The following is a 9729-nucleotide window of genomic DNA, read 5'->3' on the forward strand; positions in this document are numbered from 1 at the left end:
TTTTTCTGCATCAGGGCAGACCTGAAAGAAGTGGACTGGGTTTACAGGCGAGCTCGCTTCGACACTTTTAAGGAAATAGAAAAAAATTCTAACTACTAGAGAATGTTTGTTTTTCAAAACGGTTTATTTCAGCGGTTCCCTGGAACCGCAGCAGAAGCAGATGAAGTTGAGCAGAGTGAGACCAAGTGGAACGCAGCTGGGCTTTGAGTGCTAGCTGGTTCTCCAAACCCCACAGGTCCTCTGAAGGGCGAGGAGCAGCGGGGCACACTGTTCACAGGTCTGAGTACATGAGGACAGTTTTTCCCCACAAAACAACACGGGTGATGCCTGGTTAGGTCATGAAAGATGAACAAATTCAAAATTAAATTTCTAGGGTAGAGTGGTTCGCTCTGACTCAGTAATAAGACAAAAGCCACTTCACCGACTAAACAAACAGCATTTACTGGGTCAGAGGTTAGAGGTGTGGTTCTGTAGCCAGAGCGGCACGCAGCTGGTAGCAGTTGTGGTCCTGAAAGCAGCAAGGCACATCCTGAACAGGGCAGACACCGGGAAAACTACACCGCATCATCACCATGCAACCTAATGCAGTTAGGCTGAGAGGAGGAAGCTGATTTCAGACGAGTTGGCACAAAGAGCATCTGACCTAGGAACTTCGAACCATCTTGGTCAGACCCAATATCTGAAATCTACATGCAGCGTTTTCACATTTCTGTCATCCTTCACAAACCGGATCTCCGTGAGTTTCGGGTGAAACCGGTGCACAAAAACAGTAAATAAATAACAGTATAAATACATGCTTACCAGAGATAATAATTCAATAACAGTATGATGTCATCATACCTATAAAAGTAAAAATGTGGACGCTACAATGCTAAGCTACAGGCTATAGCAGCTAGTCTCCTGTTATGCAGTGTGGGTCTGAATACTCCATGAGCACTAGGAGCCTTTAGCTGCGTGCTACACAACGTTCCCTTTGGCAGGAGGCTCCGTGTTCGCTGGCTCCAGAAGAGTCTGTTGTGCTGCAGAGACAAAAGCAGAGCTACATCAAATACGACTCGTTAAAACCTTTACTTACCAAAGTGATCAACGTCAAAGGGACAGCCAGAGAGAAACAAGTCGAAGACGCACAAGAGCAACACAACAAGAAGCAGAAAGTACAGAAATCAGCTGTACCAGACCACTGCACAAGGGGAAAACCACATAATGAACTGGGACGGTACATGGAGCATAAACACAACAACAAAAATTACAAAAGATGGATCAAGGAAGCGATGGAGATAAGGAGGCGTGGGCACAGGACCATGAACAGAGACGATGGAGTATTCACACTGGATCATGCATGGGACGGTGTCAACAAAAAGGAGGACGTGGGCAGCCGAGGGCGACATCATCCTCTGCTGCCCACGGATAAAAGGTAGAGACACCGGCGACTCTGGCGATGACTATAGACATTAGTTGAAACATGTCAGGTAAAGAATTTTTTTTTTTTTACTAAACTTGATTAAAAAAAAAAGAACAAAGTAATGGATGATCAAATTTTCTTGTTAACTCACGACTCTCCTTTCGCATCTTAGTGCTGCCATGTGGGCCTCTGCTGCCCATATAAACACTCAAAATGCAATAAAAGTCCATAATGGTGACTCGGTTTTCTGTCAGTGTTTGTATTTAGGAATTATTTCGCAAAAACAAGCCACTTCTAAACGACCCCATTTGTGACATCACAAAAGGAGATTTTAACCCCTCTCATATGCAAGAGAGAACTGTTGCTGGAGGAGCAGTGGTTCTACTTTAAGCCCCTCCCTGATATCAGAGCTTCTCAACCTATAGGAGCCTAAGCAGGGGAAGGGTGGGCGTGTCCTGCTCCAGCTTAAAAAAAATCATAAAACGACTCTTTGGATTTAATATGCAAAGAACTTCATGAACGTGTTTGATATGGACCATATTAAAAACAAAGATGATTTCTAATCACACACAGACTGTGACCTCATCTGACTGAAGCTGCTGGAGCTCCAAACATCACTTCTTCCTCATCCTAAACGTCTCTGATCTCTGGTCTAGTTGGGATGATACTAACCAAACCAATGGCCACACCAGGAGCGTATGTTCTATCTGATTATTTGTTACGGTGAACACGTCAACTATTTAACGCGCTTCAAAAAAAACCTGCGACTAGAGGAGCAGAGATCAGTACCGTGTGGTTCTGTTGCAACAACAGCTTCGGGGTTCTCAGTCTTCATCAGGTCGACGTTAAGGCTCTCTGAGAAAAGAAAACACAACGTCCAGAATTCCAATGAGCGTGATCAAGTTAGCCAAAGGCCAGAAGAAAACGGGAAACGAGGGGAGGTCACAGGGAAGACATAAAGCAGCTAAACACATAAAGAGAGCTAAAGGTCAGGACGGATGTGGGGTGATGCCTGCAGTGTACAAAACAAGCAGAAAAGAGAAAGATTATTTAATGCCATCTATTCTGATCATTCCCTAAAGCAGTGATTAAAGGTGTGGATCCCTCGTTTAATCAATACGTTTGCAGCGGTCTCTTGTAGTTTCCAGGAACCAGCAGGTTTTGGAGTCTTGTTTCCTGATATTTGGACAGCTCGCCTCGGATTAGATAGCATCAACGTGAACCTACCACTGACTCGGTTTGCTCTGCAATGCTGATGTTTTATCTCCACAAATAACACAAGCCTGGAAGAGCTTCTGCTACGTGGTGAAGTTGCTAATGCTAATGGTTAGCTTCTACTGGTCGAGACGTTCTCTGCTGTTTCCTGGATGCTAATCCAACAACAGCCTTCCCCGTCATGAGTTAAGATGGGTGAGTCCATGAATGTTAGTGACAGTGTGCCGTAGATCTGTCAGGATTTTGTAATCCTAAAGTTTCACTGTCTGTTTTCTACCAGAAGCTAATGCAGGAGATAGGTGTAGGAGACTATTTCATGTTCAGCCTGCATAAAAAGCTCAGAGTGACAATAAGAGGGTTTTCAATGAACCACACCTTCAAGTCTATTAATATAAAGATGTCCAGACCCAAAGCCTTACGCTGTAAGCTGAAGCAGAACTTCTTCTTCTGATAGCTGATGTAGCTGCCGATGCCTCCAACCAGCACCATGGCAGCAGCACTAATTATTCCTGTGATGGTGACCACCTCTCCTGAGGCCCCTGAAAACAAAACCAGACACAAACAGAAGCTTTGTGTTCTGGAAGCCACTCGTTCATTCTTTTACAACAGGAGAGTTCAGAGAGACAAAACCGGTGTTACCAGTGCCTTCATCATGCTGGTTAGTCGGACTGGAGTCACCCTTTGACCGCCCCCCTGTGAAACAACAAGGACACAATGAGGATGTTTTTACAGGCTGAGATCAGGGCTTGGTAAAGGTCAAAGGTCACCTTTTCCTCCATCGGGGTTGTAGGAATCATCTTTGCTCACTTCTACCAGGTCGCTGTCAGAAAAGGCACCTGTGAGGAAAGGACAGCATAAAGTGGTCAACATCTACTAGAGTCAGACACCAGAGAGCTCAGGGGCTCTTTAGGAGCTACACGTGTTAGCAACAGCAGCAACACACCTCCAGCCTTCTTCTTGTTATTCTGGACACTGATGTCGTTTTTTGGGTCTAAAGCATCAGCAAGATTAAAGTCATCCCCAGCTGTAAGAGTCAAAGGGTCAAAGGTCACTATTTAAATCTTGTGTGCCCTGAGCATGTAGGAAATGCTGAGAGCTGCAGGGTCCTTACTTCCTCCGGCTGCAGGGTGACGTGGCTTTCCAGGTGGGACAGTACTCGTGGCTGCAGGTAAACAACATCAACTAGAGTTTATCAAGACTGAAAATAGTCCAGCTGCTGCATGAACTAGCAATGGAAATTCAGCTGTCTTGATTCTCCTTCACATTGTCATTTAACCAGAGGAAACAGGAAGTGGTCTCATGGAGGACTTACCTAGTTTACGACTGTCATCTACAGCATCGGCCAGGTTAAAGTCGTTCTGAGACAGAACTACAGAGGACAGAGACAGATGTGTGAGTGTTTGAAGCTATGACTCTAAGCTAGTAGCATAGCATAGCATAGTTTATTTAAATAGCACATTTAAAACGCAGCATGGGAGCTGCTCAAAGTGCTGCACAAGCTAAAACAAAACACAACCATTTGAAAGAACTAAAACAGAGGATAAAAATCCCAATCAAAAGCAGATAAAACATGAGGAACACTAAGAACACATTAAAACAATGATACAATAAAACACTAAAATGAGTTACTGTCTAAAAGCCAAAGCGTAAAAGTGGGTCTTTAAACGAGATTTAAAAACCGCCAGAGATGGAGCCTGCCGAACTCCAATGGGCAATGAGTTCCATAGCTTTGGGGCAGCATGGACAAATGCTCGTTCACCCCGCGATTTAAATCGCATCTGCGGCGTGCACAGCAGCAAAAGGTCAGCCGACCTCAGCGTGCGCGTGGGCACATATGGAGTGAGCAGGTCAGAGAGATAGGGAGGTGCCAGGTCATTGAGAACTTTAAATACAAAGGTCAGTAACTTAAACTGCACTCTGAAAATGACAGGGAGCCAGTGAAGATGTGCCAGGACAGGGGTAATATGGCTACGTCGGTGTGTACTCGTCAAGCACCTGGCAGCAGCGTTTTGGACGACCTGCAGCCGATTCAGGGCGGATACCTGAACACCAACGAGGAGGGTGTTTGCGTAGTCCAAGCGAGAGGAAATGAAGGCATGGATGACTGACTCCAAATGCCTCCGTATCAGGATTCGTCTGAGGCAAGTAAGGCGGCGAAGCTGATAAAAGCAAGACCTCACTACGGAATTTATCTGTGGGGCCATTGTGAGTCCAGCATCCAGCTTGACCCCGAGACTTGTCACACACTGTTTGGGGTTGAGGGTTAAAAGGTCACAAACAGGGTGAGAGCCATAGTGGTCGTGGGGGTCAAAAACAATAAACTCAGACTTCTTTTTGTTTAACTTTAAGAAGTTGGATGCCAGCCAGCCCTTCACGTCATCTAAACATGGAGCCAATTTCGAGCCCGCATTCTTCTCATCCATTTCTATGTATAGTTGACAGTCATCAGCGTAAATGTGATAGCTCAGGCCGTGCTGATTCAGGATATTGCCCAGAGGCAGAAGGTAGATAGAAAACAGCAATGGCCCAAGAACAGAACCTTGTGGCACCCCCCAAGGCAGTGGAAGACAGGAGTATGCACAGTCACCAATCTGTACAGAGATGGAACGGTTTGATAGGTAGGAGCGGAACCATTTATGTGCCACCCCCATCACCCCAACCCAAGACTCAAGCTGATCCAGTATAATATGGTGATCAACCGGATCAAAAGCCGCTGAAAGGTCTAGCTGGAGCAGGAGTACCCTAGACCCAGAGTCAGATGCCACCAGAATGTCATTTAGCACCCTAATCAAAGCAGACTCAGTGCTATGGTGTGGTCTAAAGGCTGACTGAAACACATCCAACAATCAGTTATTGTTCAAATGAGCAGAGATCTGGCCATGCACAATTTTCTCAAGGACCTTCGAGAGAAACGGGACCAGGGGTTCTCAATTATAATGGTACGAGGGCCACTCACAAAAAAGACCCAGAAGCAAGAGGGCCGGCTGCTGCTGCTGTTTGGATCTCTGGCTGTAATGCACGTAACACACAAGCTTGCAATATAAAGAAGGACAACACCTGTCCCCCTCCAGCTCAGCTGTGTGACTGCACTACCCTGTCCTGTGGGACCCTCACCATGTGACCCTCATGTCCATGCTGTCTCTGGAGGAGCAGATAGGAGACAAGACCTCCTGTAACTTAAAATGAACCAAAGCTTCCTCCCAGTTTCTCTTTAAGCTGAATTTAACATCAGTTTATCATCATGAAACAAAAGAATAAAGTGGAGCAAGAACTTCTGTCTTCTATTTCTCTCTCCTTTTAACTTCTCCGTGTCCCTAAATAAAAGAGACAGATGATTACGCTGCAGCCGCCGTCACTGACCCCGCCCCCTCCTCAAGACCGGATCTCCCGACATCACAGCACTCGGTCTGACTGAGCGCTTCCAGGAGAAATAATAATGAACTTATGAAAATAATAATGCGTGTTTGGAGGAGCGTCCTCCAATCCTCTCTCTCTCTCTCTCTCTCTCTCTCTCTCTCTCTCTCTCTCTCTCTCTCTCTCTCAGTCACTGATCGAGCGAGCGGAGCGCGCCACGTGACAACCCGCTCAATTAACATAATTCATGGCCCAAATCCAACAGAACCGATCGGGCTGATTCGGTTCGGGTTCGGTCTCAGGTTACAACTCCGGCGCTCAGCCCTGCAGTACCACATAAAGGCAGACCAAAGTTTCCTACCCGGTAAATGTGGAGAACACCGCTCTGACAGATGTGGATGCTGCGCTGGTGCCGCCGTTAAAATAACAAAACCACATTCCACTATAATTGATTATGGCTCCTCTTCTGTGATGCAGAATCGTTCATGCCCGCACCTCATGCATTATTTGATTATTTTCCTCAGCTATATCTATCCTGCACCTCCCGGTCGGCCGTCGGGGGTGGGGGTGGGGGGTGCGCGTGGTGTTTGGGGGCCACAAACAGAGGGCTCGCGGGCCGGAAAAGGCCCGTGGGCTGCCATTTGAGGACCACTGTAGTAGACGGTCGGTCATGGTGGATGGCTGCTCCTACGGATCCAGGTTCTGTTGGAGGTTTCTTCCTGTTAAAAGGGAGTTTTCCTCTCCACTGTCGCTAAATGCTTGCTTAGTATGAGGATTGCTGTAAAGATTCTGACACTAGTCAGTGACTCGATGCAACCTGCTGGGTTTCTTATACAGGAAACCATTTGGCCTAATGAACTAATAAATGGTTTCAACTGGAATGTTTTATTTGTAAATTGCATTGAGATGACTCTTGTTGTGATTTGATGCTGTATAAATAAACTGAATTGAAGACGACCAGTGTTCCAGTTGTTTTAGTGAAGTATTGATAAAAATATCATCTGTTATCACAGAATTAATGACCCTCAGCTCCTAACATCAGACTTTGCCTCCAACATATTCAGGTTGCAAAATTATGCTAATGTGGATTTGCTGTGGTGGCCATCTTGAATCAGGTTGATTGTAACAGCTAACGCATTTACATAAGCTCATCAGGAGGAACATCTAGGAGGCCCCCTTGAGCCAGCGCAGTAGTTGGGAGACAGAAGAACTCATCATGATGATGTTTTCCACCCATGCATGAAGCTGTGTGAGAACTGGTGAGCTCTTTCATTTACAGACAGCTGCATGACCCACGAAGGAGCTACCTTAGGCTTGTGAGAAAAAAAAAAGGAACGCAACTTCAATCGCAATAAAAAGCAACTTACGTTTAAGTTAAAGGGAAGTCTGTGGCAGCGCTGAGGCGGCCCCATGCTGCCTGTTTACCGCCATGGCGTAGTCTTTTGTAAAAAGGACACAACTGCGTCACATTACCGCCACGGTCTGACCACTTATAAACGACCTAAGGCTCCCAGATGTCGCCTCAGCTTTGCAGCAAATAGGGCTGGTGTCGTCATCACCGACACGGCCGCCAAATTGGTGGCCTATACGAGTCCTAACTTGTTGCTTGTTACAACTGACAACAGCGCGCTCAGTCTCGTTCTTGTGGCTTGAGTTAATCTATTTTGTCTTTGCTGTGTTGTGGGGTGACACGTCAGGGCAATAAAAGTGGAAAACGAGCTAACTTGTCACTGTTTTCCTGCTTGGAACTACAACCACGGGGACCAACCATCTAGCATAACAAGGTATAACATAGCGTAACATCGACTCGCTTGTATCACAGCTGTAAGGCGACCAAACATGCCCTTACGAAGTATTTTCACACTGGTAAGTTACAGATGGTGTACGCTTTTTTGTACATCGTTTCTTTCCTATAAACATGCACACACAACACACACAACACAGCTACACACACATACCGTATGCAAGTGCACACTTCTTCTATGGGGTGACAATTTTGATTGTTTTACTAGAAAAACGAGCAAATAAAACATTTACATCTCATCCGGACATTTAGATCTGCTCGCACCACTAACAAGATAGCTGAAAATGTCCGTTATGCGGAGATGCTCCAGTCTTGGGTGTTTTACAGGGACCCAAACCGTTTATAATGCTGTTTTATTTAACGTATCCCAGAATATTCTGCGTGCTTTTTAGAATTTTAACATGTTTAGCATTTCCTTTCTCCCAAATCTGCTTCTTGTCTGCGAAGTACTGTTTGTTTTCATGGTTTGTTTACATTTGTAAGGCCATCAATCTGTCTGTACACGTCCCAGAATGCAACATAATTACATGTGATCCCAAGCCCTATTGGTATGGAACTCAAAAGTATTCAAAATTCAATAAATAAATAAGACATTATGAAATAAATATCTACATGAAGAAATACTAGACAATCATAAATCAGCCATGGGAAAAAAACACTATCATGAAATAAAAGCTGTCTTTGTTAAAAAGACATTATGTAATAAAAACTGAATGAATTAAATAAAAATGGCTCAATATTAATTTGGATTATTATGAAAAAATGACTTTTGAAAAGAAAAAGATTGTATTAATAAAGAAGAATGAAAAATATTTCATAATATTGAGCTTAGATTTTATATAACATTCTGTTATTTCATCATTTCATTGCCAGATTACATGACTGTCTCGTATTTCTTCATGTAGATATTTATTTCATAATGTCTTATTTATTTATTTTGAATACTTTTGAGTTCCATATATTGGCGTTATTGTTTTATAGACCAATCAGGTCAAGGGTGTTTTTTTGGGGGGGTGGGGTTCAGGGTGGGCTAGCGCGACCCTGACAGCAAACTGGGACCACCACCCCCATCCGATCTGGAACCAAGACAAGCCTGTCTGAAACAGAAAACAAATGCTGAGACGAATACTTCCATGTTGTCACTGAGATTAATAACTCAGACTATATTTTTCCAACATATCAAAAGAAACTAACTAAATTGATGTTATTATTTTGTACTTACCCACCAAAATCTGAAATTCCTAAAAGTAATGTCTGTAGTGTTCTCTTACAGATGTGCCTCTCAAGCAGCTGCATCTGCCTGCGCCCCCAGCCCCATTTTGGTCTACATCCGCCCCGTTGAACTGTACATTGCTCAAGGACACAACAGCACCCTGCAGGGTCAAGATATCAAACCTCCTACTGGGCCGAGCTGCTGCCTGTCATCCATCATGCACTGCCTGCTATACGGGCAAGCTCAGCCTGACACACCCTTTTCGGTTCTGGTGAGTTCAGCATCAGAGTCCTGGGGTACCGCGGACAGACCCAGATGGTGAACCTCGATCTTCTGTTTCTTTTATTATTTATGTCCAGGAAACCAGAACCACGAGACAGAACCAGATCCAGGCCTGGACCAGGCAGGCAAACACAATAAACCTGTTATGAATTATACAGTTTATTATTTCCTCAGAGAAGCGCTCATCACCACGCTGCAGCCCAGCAGAGCTCGCGCCTCGTGGCCCTGGAGAACCCGGTTCTTACCGTGTACCGAGAGCAGCAGCGGACCCAGAAGGATGTGGATCATGGCTCCAGCCCAGCCTGAACACCGAGAAGGATAACGGGTCTGGGTCCTACAGCGGAGTCCTTCCCTTGCGGATGCTCCGAAACCACCGCAGTCTGGGACACGCCCACACGAGCACCTTCCTGCAGCCTTTCCGGTTACTAAGCTCGACCAATGAGACACAGCAACTTTCAT

At 45.2% G+C, this 9729-nt stretch overlaps 1 protein-coding gene across 1 annotated transcript; it reads right to left on the bottom strand.

Moving 5' to 3' along the window:
- Positions 1-821: 821 nt before the first annotated feature.
- Positions 822-9729, bottom strand: cd99l2 (CD99 molecule-like 2). The gene is made up of 9 exons (XM_015957775.3): positions 9516-9729; positions 3930-3986; positions 3729-3779; positions 3561-3641; positions 3385-3453; positions 3257-3310; positions 3037-3156; positions 2192-2257; positions 822-1019 (listed from the first exon to the last, which is right to left on the bottom strand). Exons 1-9 carry the CDS (start codon positions 9727-9729, stop codon positions 958-960), a joined length of 774 nt encoding a protein of 257 aa, XP_015813261.3. The 3' UTR covers positions 822-957.

This window comes from Nothobranchius furzeri, chromosome 3 (genome assembly GCF_043380555.1).
Source record: "Nothobranchius furzeri strain GRZ-AD chromosome 3, NfurGRZ-RIMD1, whole genome shotgun sequence".
In the NCBI taxonomy this organism is placed as follows: Eukaryota; Metazoa; Chordata; class Actinopteri; order Cyprinodontiformes; family Nothobranchiidae; genus Nothobranchius; species Nothobranchius furzeri.

Coding starts and splice junctions, on each gene's coding strand:
- cd99l2 (XM_015957775.3), bottom strand. CDS start 9,729: ATGAAAGTTGCTGTGTCTCATTGGTCGAGCTTAGTAACCGGAAAGGCT. Junction 3,642..3,728: donor TCACCCTGCAGCCGGAGGAA/GTAAGGACCCTG, acceptor TGACTCTTACAG/CTGGGGATGACTTTAATCTT. Junction 2,258..3,036: donor GTTCTGCTTCAGCTTACAGC/GTAAGGCTTTGG, acceptor TTCTTTTCTCAG/AGAGCCTTAACGTCGACCTG.